At 40.9% G+C, this 20,464-nt stretch overlaps 1 protein-coding gene across 1 annotated transcript; it reads left to right on the top strand.

Moving 5' to 3' along the window:
* The first annotated feature begins 1,345 nt into the window (after window positions 1-1,345).
* Window positions 1,346-9,926, top strand: LOC146309600 (extracellular serine/threonine protein kinase FAM20C-like). The gene is made up of 3 exons (XM_084744498.1): window positions 1,346-2,764; window positions 3,547-3,731; window positions 9,815-9,926. Exons 1-3 carry the CDS (start codon window positions 2,184-2,186, stop codon window positions 9,895-9,897), a joined length of 849 nt encoding a protein of 282 aa, XP_084600624.1. The 5' UTR covers window positions 1,346-2,183; the 3' UTR covers window positions 9,898-9,926.
* Window positions 9,927-20,464: the final 10,538 nt, after the last annotated feature.

Below are 20,464 nucleotides of genomic sequence, written 5' to 3'. Positions count from 1 at the left end.
GAAGTGTTAAAATTTTTTGTTTAAAGTACCTCCTCTTGAAATGTCACTGGCACGTCTTACAATCGGACTCTATACTCTATATATTGATATTATTTACAGAGACCCAACAATTCCCACCAAGAGCAAGAACTAAGGCAACAGCGGTAGAGAAAAAAAAAAGCGAGGATATGTAATAAGAAAGAGTACACACCCAGAAGTTGCGCAAGTGATGTCATGACTTTCTCTCCTCAAAAGCTAACATTAGCTGCTGAAGCTACGATGCCTGTGTGTTTTGTACTAGGATGTAATCACATGAACAACAGGTTGTTGTCGTTCTTTTTTCTCCTGGCTGATAAAAGGACCAGACTAAAAGGACACTGGATAAAAAACATTAGAGACAGCCATGTTGGTGCAACATGAGAGACTTTACACAAACTGTGACTTTTTTGACTTGTAAAATTATCCTCTAAAGTGACAAACATCATATGTGTAATTCAAAGCACAATATGAACAAAAAAAATATTTGTCTCATATGGAAACCCATATCTGCCAGTGAAAGAAAAAATTATCTCCATGGTAAGTCATAATTATGAGATTAAAGAAAGATTGAAATTAAGAGATAAAAAGTTATAATTATGAGGCAAACATTTGAAATTATAAGAAAAAACTTAATCTCAGAATTCTGACTTCTTATCTCACAATTTTGACTTTTTTTTTCATAATTCTGACTTTGTATCTCACAACTTTTTATCTCATGAGTTTGCCCTTTATATGCAATAATTATGACTTGCTCTGGGGATATTTTTTTTTTTCTTTTACTGACAGAAATTGGTTTTCATATCTCTCACCACTGACTACCTTTTATGTTTTTTCTTTAGTACAATCCCATTCGGCACCATAGGGGGAGGGACATTTTGCACTATTTTCAGAAATGTTACACAAACGATCAACTAAAAAAACGATTCATAGAATAATCACGAACCAGCTGCTTTAAAACTGCTGTAAAGTTTCCTGTGAAGTGGCTCAGGAGGAGGATCTTTTGTGTCTGGTACCAATATAAACTTAAAAGTTAACAGTCATCCGTTTGTCTTCTGTTAGCCTCCCATAAATGTTACATAAATGGCTCTTCCTCAAGGACCCATGAGACCCCCTAGAGCCCACTTTAAAGACCAGAGTCTTATTGTGCTCTTTGAAAAATGGTAAACATACATTGTCCTTCAGATCATGTGTTGTATTTAGCCTGTTTAGGGTTGTGCTGACGCCCTCTGGCTGCGCACAGAGGAGTTGCAGCCTCAGATGGTTTCAATGCACAGCGTTCCTCCCTGAAGCTCGCCTTTCATGTCACTAGTGCCACTTGTATGTTGCAGACGCAGCCAATCTCTTCCCTTATGACGCCACCGAGGCTGGGCGCAGAGGGCTTGGATCATAATATTTAACACACCCACCCTGGATGAACACTTGGAAGGAAGACAAGGCGGTGTTAAGGGGACAAATGACAACCAGGATCCCTGCACCTGCCTGCCAGTCTCTGATTTGACTTCAACGAGGGCTGTGGAGAAAGAAGCGGGACCGCATCCAAGCATCTCAGCCGCGGATCACCTGTTATTTTATTTTTTTTTAATGGAATTTTCACTTTCTTTTTATTTTTTAATCATCAATTCATCCTAAAGACAAGGACGACTGTGCTTTTATGGACTATATCAATCTCTTCCGTTACTTTCCCCTCCCCTTGAAGACAGTTATGACACATTTGACATCTCATTCCACACGAGGAAGCAGATCTGAGGAAGAATATCGGCGCTTTTAACAGGACCCCCCCCCCCCTCCATCCATCCCTCCTCCCTCCCGTTATCTCTTCCTAACGATTTATTTAGGGTGGTCCGTCCTCCTGACACTGTATCCGACTCAACAAGGCAATGAATGAAGAGACTTGAGCCGCTGCCAGTGAAGTGTCCACAATGTGTCGGTCCGTCCACCTGTCTTGTCTGGGGATGAAGAACTGGCACAATTGAGAAAAAGAATAAATAGTAATAATGACTGAGCACATGATGGAGTTGTTAACAGGCTGATTATGTGTGCAGTGATCACAGCAAATCTTCAAACCAACATCGCTGCTTTGTCATCGCATTATAACACTGTTATTGGACATCAATGTCGGTGCCGTAAGGTGCGCTGCGCTTGAAGCTGTGTCAAAAGAGGAAAAGATGATAAAGATGATATTGTTTCGTAAATTCAGAGTGCTCATACTCATGGTGTTTTTGGTGGCGTGCACCATGCACATCATGATAGACTTGTTACCGAAACTGGAGAAGCGAGCGGCGGGAGCGGACAGCGGGGACGGCGGCTGTCAGTGCGCTCACCACCCGTCCGGGGAAGCGCAGGGCTGGGGGAAGCAGCGCGCCAGGTCGGCGGCTGCTGAAGCGGGCTGGCCTAACAACAAGCACACGCTGAGGATCCTGCAGGATTTCAGCAACGAGCCGAGCTCCAACCTCACGTCGCACTCCCTGGAGAAGATCACAGCTGCGGCAGCGGCAGCGGCCGCGGACAGAGCCGAGTCCTTCCGGAGGATGAGACCGTCGGCGGGGAAGGCGGAGGACCACAAGCCGCTCATCGGGGACGCGAGCGGGGGTCGCACCGTCCCTGCACACGGTGTCTCCCGGCTGTCAGCTCTGTTTGAGCATCCTTTATACAAGGTTGATCTTCCTCCCCTCACGGACGATGACACTTTGTTTAATGTCAACACTGACATCAGGTTTTACCCCAGAGCAGCAGGGAACCAAGGATGGTAAGATGATGGGAATTTGTTTAACTTAAAGCTTTACAGTGGGACAGTCAGACTGCTTTCATGAGAAGGTTGATAGGATGCAATAAGGGACTAAAAGTAGCTGATATTAGCCCGCATGCTCTGTCCATAAAGAAATATAAGTAATGTGAAGGAGTTTAACTCAATTAGCTCTCACGTTTTGTTGTTGTTTCAATTTGTACACAGATTATTCTGGTTAGTGTCCATGCAGGCCTTCAAACCATCTATCTATCTATCTATCTATCTATCTATCTATCTATCTATCTATCTATCTATCTAATCAACCAGAAGGCAGGTCCTTCCATCTCCATCCACCCTGTCGCTCTCCATCTCTTCTCTTCCTCCAGTATAATGTCCATTCATGCATCTTGCTGCATCCCCCCATCTCTCCAATTCTCATGCCATCTTACCTTTTAAGGCATGCAACTTAGGACTTACCATAGTGATACATTTAACAAATAATAACTTTGATAATACCAGTCAGTAAACATGCATTTTAATATTATAATAGTAACAAATCCACGTTATTAGAATGAACTGTGCTCTGTGTCAATTCCTTCAACATAAATTTGTCTGATACAGTCATATACCTTTGTTAGGTTTTGTTGTGGGCAGACCCTATTAAGAGACAGCTAATGAGGATCAGAGACTGCTACAGATACGATAATCATCATTATGTAATATAATATAATAAAAATAATCTCAACAGGAATCTACTTGTACCACAGCTACTTGCTGAACCTACTTGCCTTTCCTCTACATAGGCACAATGAAGAGGGGAATGAAGAGGAGGACGAGTTCTCTCCAACGGGAGAGGTGACGGCAGAGTCCTACCCCAACTGGTTGCGTTTCCACATCGGCATCAACCGCTATGAGCTGTACTCCAGACACAGTCCTGTGCTGGACGCCCTGCTGAAGGACCTGGCCTCACAGAGGATCACCAGCGTGGGTGAGTCGGCTAAAGAGAGACACGTGTTTCTGTCCTGTGCTATAATGCAATTAAGAGCCTTTTCCACCCCGACATGAGTAAAATTCTGTAAAGGGATAGTTCAGATTTTGAAGTGGGGCTGTATGAGGTATTCATCCATAGTCAGTCTCTTACTTACAGTAAATGCTGTTTGGCACGCCCCCAGTTTGGGAAAAGAGGAGAGGAGGAGCAGCATGGAAGCTAAGCAATGAACAGCTGTGGACAAGATCAGCAACAAAAAGTATTTTAGCCACTTAAAAGATGGCCACCTAAAAAAAAAATCAATATTAGTTTGTGTTTAGCTTATTTTCACTGCTTTGCTTTGCTGTCAATGGTTGGAAACCACTGTTACATAAGCATTAGGTAAGAGTTGCTGGTCTACCACTGCCTTGATCTGTTAGTTTGTGTTATTGTGGGACTTAATGGTATCTGAACTATCCTTTTAAAACACCAAAGCCAAAAAATAACACAAACAAAGTTATTAGATTGAGGCAGTAGTAGAAAAGTGGCTCCTTTGTTCTGCAAAGTAAAATTACAAATTTTGCCAATAGACTTTGGTCCGATTGAGGGGAGGAATATTTTTTTTTATATAACAGCAGTTTCCTGTCAGAAAAGGCCATCTGGCAGCAAAGTAAAGCAGCTAAAATATTCTAAATATAGCGTACACTCTGATTTTTTTAGGTGGGCCTTTTTTAATTGGCTAAAATACAGGAATACTCTTAAATGTATGGATAAATACCTCATGCAGCACGACTTCAAATAACCCAAACTATCCATTTAAGTAACTACAACAAAAGTAGTTTAATGAAAAGATAAACTGTATTAAATGTAAATCTTGGGAGTAGTATCAGCCTTCAGAAACCCAACCTGGTTGAACCACTGAGTGACGTGTGTGAGCCTGACTTGTCTGACAATGAATCACAGTACGTGGGTTCCTGTTTGCACAGCATGACTGTGTGTGCATGTGTGTGAGGACACCACAATCACACACACACACACATCTGGCCCTTTATCTGTATTTCTGCTTATGTGTGTGAGTTTATAAATCTGTGTTCAGCTGCCTTCTCTCGGGAGCTTGATATAGATTCTAACAATCTATCAAATAATGTCAGTGTGTCGGTGTGTGAAAGAGTATGTTGGTTATTATGTGATTTACTGCTGCTTAATGACTCAGTCCTTAATAATCCGCTTAGAACTGCAACAGTTAGTCGAATAATTGATTAGTTGTCATCAGTTAAATTAATCACCAACTATTTTAATGATAAATATGAATAATTTTTTAAGAAAAATGTCCAAAATCTCTGATTTCAGCTTCTCAAATGTTAATATTTTCTGATTCTTTACTCCTCATGACAGTAAACTTAATATATTTGGGTTGTGGACAAAACAAGACCTTTTGGGAAGTCACTTAGGGACATTTCTCAACATTTTCTGACATTTTATGTGACCAAAAACCTAATCAATTAATAAGGGCTGCAAATAAGGATTATTTTCAATATCGAGTAGTCTGTTTTCTTGTTCAATTGATTGTTAGTAAATCCATCAGTTGATCAGTGTTTCCCAAAGGCCAAAATGACATCCTCAAATGTCTTGTTTTGTCCACAACTCAAAGATATTCAGTTTACTGCCATAGAGGAGTAAAGAAACCAGAGCAGTTTCTCATATGAGAAGCCGGAATAAGAGAATTTAGACATTTTTTCTCAAAAAAAATTCTCAAAACGATGAATCAGTTCTTTAAATACTTGCCAATTTATTAAATAATTTACAACTGATAGTTGTAGCTCTGATGCAAACTAGTGGGCGACAACCATGATGATTTTAGACAGAGATTATTATCATCAAGGCTTCCAAAATCTAAACATTCACATAACAGAAGCTGACATCAGAGAATTTTAACTTTTTTTTTCTTTAACTATTTAACTACTGAAATCGGTTAATTAATTATTAAAATAGCCTGTGATGAGATTAATAACCGTGTAATTAACTGTCACAGCTTTATAATTATTCTAAATGACCGACTTATTAATCGATAATTCACAAAAGCTTCTTACTTGAAGCACCAGCCCTAATGGTCCCAATGCAGGACACGCACCACTTAATTTCACCCAACCAGCCGCTGCCTTGAATGAGAACATGCATGGTGTTCACAAATTGAAAGTAAAGACGGATGAAAGATGAGCAGAAAAGAAAAATCACACGTGCCTAAAATGCTTCACATACCTACCAAACATCTTCAGGCAAACTTAATGGAAGAAGAACGTCTTTCTTGTCTGAATGTCTAAAAATTGCTTTCATTCCTAAATATCCATTACTGTCTGCATTCAGAGACACTTTGCTTTTAAACTGGGTGATGATGAATAAGTGCGCATTCGGTGCAAAAGAGCATGGACTTTAGCATCGAGACATCACAGTGCAGCTGTTACTTTCAGAAATTCTGTTCTGAAAAGTGAGAAAAGTAAAAATGTGTCAAAGTACAAAACAAAATAAGTTGTTTATGCATTTGACTTCTCTCTGTTCTCTGTAAAAGATGGGCCTTTTACTGTAAATGATGCTCTATAAATGTACTTTATTCCAGTTTCATTATACTGATGCCATCTTGGACAAATCTTCTTTGTGAAAGAGATGTTGTCTCAGTGTGAAAATACGTGAGACAAATAACTGTGATAAATAATCACGACCGCAATATGAAGCACACGATCTGGACAGTGAATACCAAAATATCTGCCACTGCTGTTATCTCTGCCTCTTTGTGTGCTCAAAAAGAGTCATTGTGCTTCTTATTGACGCTGTCTCCACTGCCTCATTGTTGTTAGTGCCTCCATCTCTCACAGGCAGCTCACAATCACTCATGCTACACATCTCAGCCTACACTTGAATAGTTTGTGCCCATTTTTTGTCCCCTGTGTTTATTATATATAAACCATCAATCTGTGCCCAGACATACCTATAAAAACACTGTCTGTCTGTTGAAAAGAAAACCCAGTGCATTTGTATTTGTGTGCCTGGAAGCATGCATTATAGCTTTTGTGCCCCGTAATTGGTGCACATACTTACCACTTATCTGTCTCACTAAAATTGCAAAACAGAGATAGCATTAGAAAGTTCCCCCGTTCAGCGATTTCTTGCTCGCTTTCCTCCTCTGTGTCTATTTCTCTGCAGCCCTTTGTTCAGTCTTCAGCTAGACTCATAAATCATGTGCACAGTGGCACGACGTGGCACAGGTGAGAGCGGGGTGGATTTATCATCACAGCACTGGGATGGAAAGGGGGATCTGATGATGGTGGTAGTGGTGGGTGAGGCCTGGAGCTTTTTGAAAGACCATAGAACATGAAGGCTGAGAAACAACAACAGGGTCATTGATTTATTTGCCAACGCTTGGAGAAACGGGAACAAGCTATCCAACCTTAATTCCACAAAAGTTGCTATGCTGTGTAAAAGGTAAATAAAAAATTAATGCAATGATTTGCACATCCTTTTTGACCTATATTCAGTTGAATAGAGTACAAATACGTGAAATTTGATGCTCAAAACTGATTAACTTTATTGTTTTTTGTAAATATACACTCATTTTGAATGTGATGTCTGCAACATGTTCCAAAAAAGTTGGTACAGGTGCAAGTTTACCATGCATTTGAAGATGCAGCAACAAACTGTGGGGTTCCAAAGGATTCTCGAGCCCATGTGGTATCCTTTGTACCATTATGTGGATGTTTAATGCAGTTTTTAATGCAGTGTTGCCTAAAGGATTTAAGGTCACAGGCATTCAAAGTTGGTTTTCAGCCTTGCCCCTTGCATGCAGAGATTTCACAGGATTCTCTGAATCTTTCAAGTATATTATAGATTATAGATGGTGAAATCCTCACAGTCTTGGCAGTTCTGTTTTGAGAAATGATGCTTAATATGTTGGACTATTTGCCAATGCAGTTTTCACAAACTGATGAACCTCACCCCACCTGTGCTTGTGAACGCCTGAGCCTTTCATGGAAGCCACTTTCTTTTGCAGGCATCAAATTCAGGATGGGTGTCTTTTACAAAAATGTATGAAATGTATCAGTTTGAAGATTAAATATCTTGTCTTTGCACTGTATTCAGTTGAACAGAAGTCAAAATGGTTTTGCAGATCATTGCATTCTGTTTTAACGTTTTAGACAGTGTCTCGACTATGTTGGAGTTTGGGTTGTAGATGGTTAGATCAACAGACACGTGTTTGCACATGGATGCTGAGACAGATGGCCTTTAGGAGAATCAAAGAATGTCTTGTTGAAGTTCAAGTCATGTTTGATTGAATGTCAGCACAGATACAATCCAGAGAAACAATCAGCTGAGCTTTTGCTGGATTTTTTTTTCCTCACAAGGGATTACCTTTTGTAGTTTTCAATTAGAAACATTTTTTTATATAAATGTCCAGCACCAAGCAAAGAATTGAGGTCAGTCCCTCAAGGATTGTGGCTTATGGGTTCAAGGTCGCAGCATTAAAATATAGTTCAGTCATTTGCAATCTCCCAAAGGTTTTAGACTTGCTGTATAACTGCACCAAGTTTAAAGATTACTCTGGGTCACCATCCACTTGACCTGGCTGCAGCAAATCTGGTGCGCAACATGTGTAGGCCTAATGCTCTCAGCGTATTCTTTGACTTCGGCTTCACTCCGTATCCATCTGCAGCCGTAAAAGAGAAGACGCTGACCCAAGGTTATGTAGGTTGTATTTTGTGCAACAGTGGATGTAAAACACAAAAGCTTTTGAAAATGAGTCACAGTAAATGGGGAGGCTTGCCAGCGGTGAGTAAGACAAAGTGAGACAGAGAGAGAATAAAAGGATGACATATACAAACAAGAAAGAGATAAAAAAAAAAACAGAGGAAGAAACAGTGAGACACAGCAAGAGAGTCAATAAACAAAAGATAGTTCTGAGCAGGGGGTAGAAGTGCAGCCAGCTTCACAGCCAGCAAGCCAGTCAGTAAGTGGGTCCACTACAGGGGGCTTATGTTGATATTGGGGTTAGGCAGAAGCGCTGTGTTGTGTAATATGCTCAAGTTAATGCGCTGTAATAAATGGGCAAATCCCCCGAAAGCCTGTCCATTATGACAGAAACACAAGGCATTTAGACAGGCCTGGCGGTCCCTTTGTTTGAGTTGGAAGCAGGCAGGAAGCTCACAGCGAGTCTCCATCAGCCTCTGGGAGACACCGTGGACATGACTGATAGTCAGAGACATGCGCCCGGGCTCCTCTCCCAGGGTGCAGGAGGTCAGCTTGGTGGGAGTGAGAGGAGGAGCAGTTGCGGAGCGTCTGACGTGCACGAGCAGTCACTGCCGACGCATGCGGTCCATGAGGGCTTACAGATAAACATCTGGTCGGAATCAGGTCTGCTGGGCAGCATGTGCACATATTTGCACTCAGCAGTTGCTGGTCCACTGCTACCTCAATCTGTTGGTTTCTTCTTTGAACTTTGGTGAATCCAAACTATCCTTTTAAAACAGTGAAGTCACACAATAACACAAACAAACTAACAGACTGAGACAGTAGTGGACCAGAAACCCATGTGTTCTGCAAGGTAAAATTACTGATTTGTCCCATGGAGTTTGGTTGGTTTGGAGAGAGAGATATTTGGCTTGTATAACAGCGTTTTCCTGAAACGAAAAAAAAAAAAGTATTGTTTCTTTTTCTACTAGTTTTGTACTGAAGTTCAAAATTCTGGTATCATAACTCTATTCTAAAGACACAAGCCAAGAAAAAGCAAGTTGTCGATTTCCATGTTCAGGCCTCCATCAAACCCAGAACCAGCTGTAGTCTTCAGCAGATGCTTTTCATGCCACTTCTTGCTGTGAGTCACACCCAGCTCTTAACTGCTACAATTGCACTTTGATTGTACCTTGTCTGGCAAATTGGTCAGCAGATGCGATAGCTCTATTATGCATTCATGCAAAATTGCATCTTCCAAATTGGCAAATAACAAAACAGCTGTGCATATGTGCGAATATATTTCTGGTGTGTTTATGTTTATATTTGTGTCTGTGTGTGTTTATGCTGCAAATACTGATCTAACATCTTGATTGTTTTCCTCCCAGCCATGAAATCAGGAGGCACGCAGCTGAAGTTGATAATGACTTTCCAGAACTATGGACAAGCGCTGTTCAAACCAATGAAGTAAGTTACACTGCAGCTGACATGCATGACAGCATTTTCATGTGAGCCTACACCACATCGTCTGCAGATATTATTATTGTTGGAACTCCATTGTTAAAACTATAAAAGCCATTTTAGCACATTTCTGACAGATTTCAAGCAATTTCCCCTAAAAAATAACTAACATCAAAAATTTGTTTGATACTCTTGGTTTAATGCGCCCACTTATAATGCATATGTTTCAAGAGGGCTTCAGGAAATCTCATCTGAATAAGTTCCAAGCACTGCCGCTGCATCTTTTGGTGCGTTCGGATGCACAGCTCTCCCCTCTGTGTGATCTTTTTCTGTCTGCTTTTTAATTAACATCAACAGGCTTATGTGTTAATTAAAATGAGCATTGAGCCATCGTGAAGACGTCTTCGGGGAGGCATATATGCTGGCAGAGGCGCCTTGCACATGAAAAAGAAATGCCCTCCCTTTCAGCTGTCTGAGATTTGCCCGATGAATTCCCATGCCAGCACAGATAAACAGTGTCCAGGCCAACTGGGCTGCGATCACAAGTAATTGCTCAGGAGCCCTTTTTGATTGCTATGAAATGCAGAATGGTTTTTCTACATGAGAGCCCCAGTGGAGAGTATTAGATTCTGGGAGTGAGAGATGGAGACAGAGGTAAAGAGGTAGAGTCAGACAGAGAAGGTGTTTTGTGTGTTTGCATGCAGACCTGGACGGTGATTCTTGTGAAAACTCAAAGTGCCAAATCTTGACAGCGTGCTCAGGTTTGATACGATTCTGCAGCCACAGTCACGTTAATGTGATGATAAGAGTCCAGGCCAGTCAGTTTAACATCAGCTGCACTCTTAGAAATAAAGGTGCTAACTAGAGCCATAGAACCCTTTTTGAAAGGTTCTTTAAGAAAGGTTCCACTGGGAACCCTTTCAGAGAGCTCTACCTAGCTCTCTACCTAGAACCCAACATAAAGGGTTATTAAAACTGTCTGGACGGCTTCACCCAAAACCCCTCATGAGAGCTTCTACAGAGAACTCTTCTATGTTGTAATGGTTTCATGCAGAACCCTCTCTGAGGGTACTATCCAGAACCTCTCCATCTCTCCATCCTCTCCACCTTGTTTACGAGAACCCACCCAGTTTTGATGGAGAACGTGTTTATATTCCAAGGATTTTGTCTATATTATTTTATCACAAGGTTGTACAGGGAACCTTTTTAATTTTCCAAGGGTTTTATCTAGAACACACTCAGGTGGTTCTACAGAGAACCTTTTTATATTATAACCCCTTATTAAGAACTCTTGATTAAAGAGTTCTTCAAGCATTGTTAAAATCCTTGAAGAGCTCTTTCTTGCAAAAAAACATTTTTTAGATGAAAAGGGTTCTTTATAGAATTCTTAAAAACAAGCCTTGCCCAACCCCTTTGTTCAAGAAGGGTTTCTTTAGAAGCAAATGGTTCTGGTTAGAACCTTTCTGGAACCCTTATTTATAAGAGTGTAGAAAATGAATGGTGAAATGTTGCTACAGAATATCTTTTCACTGTCAGGGTTTGATTTATGAAGAGGCTGCAAGGTTTATTCAAAGTTTATTCACCTTGTGTTTGGTGTTCATACCTCAGAGTCAGCTCCTCTTTACCTGAATGCAATGCAACTTTATCCCTTAATATTTACACAAAAACAGTAGCAACAGTTCAGAGTTGCACATGTTTGACTGAGTCATTTTTCTGTATCCTAACTTGGCATTTCATCCTGAGGTCAATCAGAGGTTGAATTTTAGAACATGAGGCATTGTTTACAACATTAGCCTCAGAGAACACGGTCCAAAACAATGGCAATCTGAACCTCTATTGTAGCTTTCATACACGCAAACATTTCAAGTCAACCAGAACGTCCAGCAGGCATCAGTGGGATAGTCATATCTGACAAGAGCTGAGTTTACCCCACGTTAGTGTGTGTCTGTGTGAGTGTTTTTGAGTAGCTATTAGACCAGACTAGGCATTCAGGGGCTGCTCCTAGGCAACATGGACAATCAGACAATATGTGTCCATGCATGAGTTGCATGTATGAGTGCAAATATGATGGCAGGATGGGTTAACAAAGTGGGAGAGCATTATGAGGCGTGGTCAGGCCGTGGGCTGTTGCTCTGAGCATCATGTGGCATTATGGGTATCAGAAGAGGGTCACACTGTGACCTGTCTAACTCTCAGTTAACTGGCATTGTACCTGAATAAAATATTGATAAATAGTTTAATCCACTAGTATTTCTGGTGGAAGAATTTAAGTCTCAGCTTCAGGCGTATGAGAATTTACAAGGCAAATTATTGAAATATATGTGCTCTGAGTTTCATTTTGAAGCTTACATGATGTTAGAAACTTAGCAGTGATTGGATATGTAACACGCAGAAAACTGCTGAATTCTTACAGTAGATATAAGTAAAGCAGTCGTTTCTCAGTTGCTGTCAGAAACTGTTTTGACAGTAATTGCATGTCAGTTTCTGAATTATATGCTACAGATTCCTGCAGCTCTTTATTTAGCCTGTCATATTTTATTCAAAGTCCTTGCTTTGACTGTCACAGTCATCTGTCTCCAGTGTTTACAGATATTATACAAAAGTCCTCAGAGCGGAAATATAAAAATATCAGAGTTTTCTGAGGGAAACAATGTAGAAAAGTAACCTTTGTTCTACTTTTGTTAAAGCACATCTTGAGGGTTTGTTGTTTTCATCATGGCATTGATGTGTCCCACTTTTATTTTCGGAACTGCGGTGCATTCTGGGTACAGTAGTTCAGAGCAGTGCTGTGTTGCATTGTTTTACTTCACCTGTCCCACTGTGCAGCATCAAGTGGTGCTTCAAAGAGGCTTTGATGTTTTCAGGCCTCCTTTGAGCCGAATGCAAATCTGTACACCGGCATGGGCCAGGAGACTGCACAAGCTGACAGCTTGCCAGACACCTCCACGCGATGCTTCCTCTGTGCAGCTCTGAGAAAAAAAGTTTGGAGCTTCGTTTTATCTGTCAGACTATCTCTGTGATTGTGTTGGTGCCCACAGCGGGGTAGGAAATGCTCGTTTAGTTTTTCAAACTGCAATTTGGTTAAATGTTTTTGGTCACAATGGCTTGTTTTCCCCACACAAAAGATGTGATTTTTGTACTCGTCAAATGTTTGTGATCCCTTCCCTCCCAGGAATTATAATCTAACAATTAAGTATGTGCAAATATTGGTCATCAGTTGTGAATGTGGTGAATAATTTTCTCTAATCTACACTCATGATGCCTACCTAGACTACAAGGGTCACACGCCTCTGTGAACCACTCAAGTTGCAGTTTAAATCCATGTTTGGCCAGACTCATATATGTAATGAAGATTTTGACGGAATTTAATTAATGGTATTATGTGTATTTTTGGCAAATTTAAGTTATCATTATAATGACATGTAGTTCTAGACTAGTAATTCACTGAGAGACTATTTTCACAGAGGAGTAAAAAGGACTGATAGAGAGCTGAACATTATGATGTCACAATGAGGTTGACCTTTGATCTCCAAATTCAAATCAGTCCATCCTTGAGTCCAAGTGGACATTTGTGCCAAGTTTGAAAACATTCTGTCAAGGCTTTTTTTGAGATATCGCAGTCACAAGAATGAGGTCTGTGCCAAAATTCTGGTGAGGCGTGAGTTAGGCGAGCTAAAGAATTCATAAGAATGGGACGGAAGAAAATACACACGGATGGACGACCTGACAACCCAGATACACGATGCCTCGTTGTCAGCATGGAGGCATAAAAAGTGGATGAACTGTATGTCTCACCATGAGAAAAGCTTTCCGTCAGACAACAAAATTTCATGCAAAATAGACGGAACTTAAACTAAAGGTGGTGATATCAGATGGCTCTGAGCAGAGGGAGGCAGTGGCATGTGAAAAGAAGGAGGGCTGCAACTGGAAGATAGATGAGAAGCAGCGATGGACCAGAGGGTTAGGGGAGTGATCATCACAGCCAACCTGTCAAGGAACTGGGTCTTCCAGCTGGAGCCAGGTTACAGGCCGAGTGGAGACCCTCCGTGCCAGGCCTCCGCGTCTGTCTGGCTCAAGTTTCTGATGCCCCGTCCTACCCATCCCCTGCCAGGATCCTGGTTGTGGTGTATATGCAGAATGTTCATGTCATGCTAATTGGATTTGTCAGATGGAGGGTTGAGGGATTGAGAAAGGAGGTGTAAGCCTCAGATATGCAAAGAAAGAATTAATTTCTCCATCACACGCTGTTTGACAAGCCTGTTTCCACCCCTCCTCGCTTTGATTTTGTTGATAGTCTCACAGTTTAAAACGGTTTATGCATCGCAAGAATAGCAGAAATGACTTTCATCGTTCCTGTTTGTTGTGTACATGCCCCAGTTGTGCCGAGAGCTGTTATATCAACGCACAAGCTTCATTACATGTAAAGACGTGTGCTAGAACATATATATAGGGCACACATGCCCATCCTTAAGCACCGTGGGGAATCAGGATATGTCCTCATCTGCATGAACCCGATCAGTTTTGACAAGCTTGGGCTCTTAGCGCCAGTAAAGCCGGTGGGTTTACCAAGAGGCTGCTTTATCATCTACAGGCTGTTTCATAACCACAAGTCCATTTGAAGGCCTCATCATATCTACTGTGCCCCAGATGGGCTATGACTGACGTTGTTCCATGGATCCTCTGTCTGCAGAAGAGGAATCCTATTAGGACTGAAGCCATCTAATGTCTCCCCACTGTGGTTATTGATCTGATCATGAAAGATTGATGATTTTATTACTGATTTACATGCAATCATGTGAAGTGCAGCAGGAGGAAATGCAGCTGTGTCTTTGATGGCTCGTGGTCTTTATGGTGGGTTTATGAGGAGTTCACCTGCTGACTGCAAATATTTCCACTATACAAGAGCTGCCATTTAATCTTCTTCAACTGGAGAGATTTTAGATCCATACACCGAGATCACAATCCTATAAACTCGTGACTAGATAACAAGCATCTGTGGACCACATGACAATAACAACTGCTTCCCAGAGATTGAGTTGTCCCTGTCGTTCACTTGCAATCATGAATAGGAAAAGGATAACGGTGTCACATAAAAGCCAAATCATATAGAGCCTCGGAAGATCCATTCTGATCCAAAGAAGTCCCATTGTTAAGGACCTGAACATCTCATTTCATGGATAAATACAGCATGATTACATACACGTACATGCACATGAAAGCATGCAAATACTGTATATGCATACATGGCACGTGCTGCATAAACATACACAAAATCCTCTCCTGAATTCATCCTCGTGGCTTCACCGACATTTTTTCTCACTATCTTAAAATATTGTTGACACTGTAATTTTGTTTTTTCCACTGTCCATCTGTCAGTCCATCCATCGATAAATCCATCAGTACATCCATCCCATTCTTGTGAACAAGATATCTCAAGAAAGCTTTGATGGAATATATTCAGTCTTGGTACAAATGACCACTTGAACTCAGTGATGAACTGATTAGAATTTTGGAGGTCGTAGGTCAAGGTAACTATGATGTCATGTCTCATCTGTCCCATTTTCGTAAATGTGATATCTCAGAAACAACTGGACGGAATTTCTCCAAATTTTATACAATTGTCTATTTGGGCTCAATGATGAGCTGATTACAATTTGGAGGTCAAAGGTCAAGGTCATTGTGAACCCATGTCCGTCCCATTCTTCTGAAAGTGAGATTTCAAGTACGCGTCGATAGAGTTTCTTCAACTTTAGCACAAATGTCCACTTGGTCTCAACAAAGATCTGATTAGAATTTAGAGGTCAAAGGTCAAGGTTCATGTGACTATAATGTGGCCACAACTCAAGTATTCATATGCTAATTCTAACAAAAGCTAACACAAATGTCCAATAGGGTTAGGAAAATAGGAGGTGATGACATTTTACATCCAAAAGGTCCAAGGTCAGCTTCACTGTGACATCATGATTTTCAGCTCTCTATCAGTCCTCTGTACTCTTCTGTCAAAATAGTCCTTAAGTGAAGACATGATGTGCCTCACTGGAAGTTATTCACTGGAATCATACTTAATATCTTTTATTGTAGTCTTCTCTAAATATGTCATGTGAGTCTTAACAGACGTGGATGTAAACTGCAACTTGACTTGTTTGCAGAGGCATCAAACTATGCGGCAGTAATTCTAGTTTTCTGCTTCTTTGGTAGTCTTCTTTCTTTTGGTAGTCACTTGTACAACAGCATTTTCCTAAAGAGCTCCCACGAGGGCCATAAGAACATGGCCGGCTCTCATAAGTTGGACACACTTTTGAGAGGTGCTCTCTGAGCTCATCTTTGGCTGTGTGTACAGATGAAGCATGTTACTATAGACAGCTGTTCGCACAGCTGTTGCTCACACACACACACACACACACACACACACACATACTCATATACATACACACACAAGCTGCAAAGAGAAGGACATTGTAGGGGTTAGGGAGTTCATGCACCCTCCATCACCCAGTACTGGTACTGGAAAATGCGCGAGCAGCGAGCCATGCCACAGCTGTAGCTGCTCGGTCAGAGCTGTAGGTATATTACACAGGAGGTGACGACTGCAAGCCCACACTCTGCCTGTGCGCACAATAGAAAACTAGCTCATTCACTCCCGACCACTCACCATTTAACACTCCCCTAATGATTTCCACCGTGACAAGTCAAAAAGCCTTGAAGCACATAAAGAGACTTTTAAATGTGATGAAACGTCAAACCTTTTCTCGTTCGCATCCCTGTCCTTTAGCCCACGATGAAGTTCTCTGACCTCAATCTTGCATATTATAAAAAGCTTCAGCTGAGTTGTCACATCTATCTTTTCACATGCTGATAGGTTATGTAAACTTTGGCTGCACCACTTTGTGGCTTCATCAGCCTTTCTGCTTGAACGGTGGTTGGCAGGCAGAGACTCCTCAGGTTCTCTGCATCCCCCCCGCTGTGCTGTCCTGGCATCAAAGCTGTCTCGCAGTCGTCCCACTGAGTCCACTCATGTCACACAAGCACACTAGGCCAATCAGCTGGCAGGGGACAGAGAAGCTCGGGCACTTTGCCTGACCTGGCTGTTGAAATCAATGACAAGCTGTAGAGAGCAGGTGTGGTTTGTTCACAAGTGCTCAGAGATCAGGTAGGTTGTAAATTTGTTTCAGATGTCTCTTCAGCTGGTGTTTTGACTCTCTTTGTGTGTCGTCACTTCAGTGTTCATATATCAGCATTTATAGTTGTGTGTGTGAATGCATAGGTCTATGGTAAACTATGGTTTGACAGGTTTACCAAATTTGCAGAGAGAGATATGCATGAGGCAGAAAGAAAGAAAAACTATCTGCTCTGTGTTTTATAGCCAGAGAAACCAACTGACAGTTTGAGTGTGCTGACTTCCATGTTTGAGTTAGTCATTACTTTTTCTTGGTGATGTTATAAAACTAGCTATTTATTTAAAATGTTACATTTTTAATGCAATTAGTGCATATTTAGTGCAATTTTAAAAAGGAATAAAATAAAAGTATTGAACCTCATTATTTTGTTTACAGGCAGACTAGCTTTTGAATTTGATTAAAAAAACACTTCAGAACTTGCAGCTGTTATTGAAAAAAGGAATGAGAGCAACTTAAACTTCTGCATCTGGGAATCTAAATGACTTCCAAACCTGCTGTTTATTTTATATATTGCTGTTTACCACAGTATTACAGTGTTGGTGCTGCGTTTCAGTCACAAATAACAAAAAGAGTGAGTTAAAAGAGAGTGGGCATGAATGTTTGAGTTGATGTTTGGGGTGAGCAAATATCACAATCCATTAAATCACAATCATGATCCACAATCTAAATTGCAATTTTTATCTCAATTTTGAAATTCCCTTTAGACCATAACCAGACTTGAAATAGTCTATGAATTTATAAATTTGTACCATTACAACACAATATTACAATAGAAATACTATTACTACAACTACTACTCTATTTCAAAATGGTGATTAAACCTGTAAACAGAAGCCAAAAGATAACACAATCATATTAACACCATCTCTCAGTTTGTCCATGCAGGGACTCAGGATACAAAGGTGCCCTGAAGCGCTGCTCTGTTCCATTTGGCCACCTTGTTAACCAATTTTTTAGGCACTCCACAAGTGAATCTGGCATGCAGACACACTGTTAATGTCTATAAATGATATAAATGATGTATTTGATATGATATAAATGATCTGATTCTGATTAATGATGAAATATGCATCGCATGCTTTCCAGCTCTTTTAGTTTTTCTCCCCTCTTCCTCCTGTTCGACTGGGGTTTTAATTCCACGAATTTTTCCCACACGTGACGAAACATCAAAATTTGCCTATACACGATCAGTGCTGTTTCTCCTTTTCTAAATTTTGTACCTTTTCCACATATTTGTCAGTTATGTCTAGAGAGCAGGAGAGAGACCAGCAGGAGGGAAACGCCTCCTCACAGATCATCATCAGATCAAGTTGATGTCTGGTTTTTATTCAGGAAAAAACATCAAACCCTTCAAACGTAAGAAGTTATTATAAAGATCAGCTCTATGCATGATTAGATGAACAGCAGAGGAGCAGAATTGCTCATTGACTGGCATGGAAAAATGTGCTTCCGATGTGTTCAGCCAGGCTGATGCTTACTCCGGGACTGACGTGTCGCAGTGCTTTGTGGTGCTTCCACCTCCTGTGTGTCCCTGGCATAACGCAGACCTGTGAGTCAATGAGGTTATGTGAAGTTTGGAAACAAAATTAAAAACACATTAAATACTGCAAACTTTATGAATCACCTGGAAAGGAGACCGTGAAAGTAGTTTACATCCCATTACAGACTTGTAATTAACACTTGCATTTTTATTAAACACAGACACTAACCTTTCCTATCCTTAACCCAACGTTTTGCCTAACTCTAACCATACCTTGATTATAGTTTGTTTGTCATAACCATAATCCTTCCCTAATCCAGGGAAATGAGACATAGAGAGACATCTGAGGCGAAGATAATGTCTGCTGTCAAACATTATCTCCCCCATCTTCACCTCTCTCTCTCACACACAAACACACACACACACACACACACACACACACATAGAGTGAGAGTGTTGCGGTGTCAGGCGTTCTCAACATCTGTTTCTCATGCAGCTTTGTACTTGCAGCCAAGAGAGGGCCAAGCCCAACGGCTCTTCTTTAGGCTCCGGGCACCGCCGACCCCCTCCGCAGGTCTTCAAGATTAATTTGGTTTTTAAGCTGCTCTAATGTGGCTCAGGATTGCTCATCTTACACAGATGGCCTCTTTTCTCTTTCCCCCCTCTCCATGCTCCTCTTTCATCCTCTTCTGACCTCTCTCCTCCTTCTCCTTTTTATTCAAGTCTATCAAAGAGCTTTGTGTCCTCCAGCTTTAGGCTGATACTGTTGTAATGTCAATACCCTCAGCATACATTTTCATTTCTACAGTATATGCGGTGTAAGTTCTCAGTCTCTTTTTTTCTTTTGCCCTCATTTAGTCTCTTATTTATATTTTTTCTATTTCAGGCAGCCATGTAAACAAACCCACTTAATGAAACTCTCAATCTCTCCGCTTCACACTGCGATGTTGCTTAGCAAATGATGTGGGTTGTTTGCATGTGTTTGAACTTGAAGTGTTTATAGCTGGGTAACCATGCATATACATATGTGTGTGTGTTTGTGTGTCCAGTGTAGTCAGTGTGTGGGTGCTGTGATGTGCTGACCTCTTGTAAGCTGTGAGATGAGGCGGTTAATTAGTATGATGCTTTAACAGTCGTGTAACCAGCTGCAGTCAGTGGTTTGTCACATCTGTTGAGTCATCAACGCACACACACATACAATTTGAGTTGAGACTTTGAGTTAGCTTAGTGAAGACTTAATAAAGTCTTCTGCAGAATTTCAGTGTGTGATGTTTTAATTGAAGTATCAATCATTAACATCCCAATTCCAAAAAAGTTGGGATGCTGTGCAAAATGCAAATAAAAATGGAATGGAATGATTTGCAAATCCTTTTTGACCTCTATTCAGTTGAAAACAGTACAAAAACAAGATATTTAATGTTCAAACTGATAAACTGTATTACTTTATGAAAAAAGGCAAATAGTCTGACAGTTAAAGAACAACTTTTCTCAACACGCAATTTCACAGAATTTAGGGATTTCACCATCTACAATCTCTAATATTATTATAGGTATAAAACTGTTGTCAGGAAGTTAACGCTCCACCCATAAAATCCATGGACTTCTCCTGGCCTGAGCTCGTCGTGAGGAGGAAAGGAAAAGGGGCCTTCCAGATTGTTATCAGCTCTAAATTCAAAAGCCAGCATCTGTGATGGCATGAGGTCACATTAGTGACCATGGCACGGTTAACTGTCACATCTGTGACAATGCTGGCATGCTGAAAGGTGCACACAGGTTTTGGAGCAACAAATACTGCCATCCAGACAGTGTCTTTTTCAGAGATGACCTTGCTTATTTCAGCCAATGACAAGACATATTCTGCACGTGTGTGTTTGGGTGCAGCCACACTTTTGCATCTTACGCAGTCAGTCATTTAATTT

Source organism: Lutjanus erythropterus, chromosome 19 (genome assembly GCF_056507025.1).
Source record: "Lutjanus erythropterus isolate fLutEry1 chromosome 19, fLutEry1.hap2, whole genome shotgun sequence".
Classification (NCBI taxonomy): Eukaryota; Metazoa; Chordata; class Actinopteri; order Lutjaniformes; family Lutjanidae; genus Lutjanus; species Lutjanus erythropterus.
This window is presented reverse-complemented; position numbering and strand designations above follow the sequence as displayed.

What these genes read in the sequence shown, in the direction of transcription:
- LOC146309600 (XM_084744498.1), top strand. Translation starts at nt 2,184, where the DNA reads ATGATAAAGATGATATTGTTTCGTAAATTCAGAGTGCTCATACTCATG. An exon ending in GCAGCAGGGAACCAAGGATG is followed by an intron (nt 2,765 to 3,546) that starts GTAAGATGATGG and finishes TCCTCTACATAG; the next exon opens with GCACAATGAAGAGGGGAATG. An exon ending in ACAGAGGATCACCAGCGTGG is followed by an intron (nt 3,732 to 9,814) that starts GTGAGTCGGCTA and finishes TTTTCCTCCCAG; the next exon opens with CCATGAAATCAGGAGGCACG.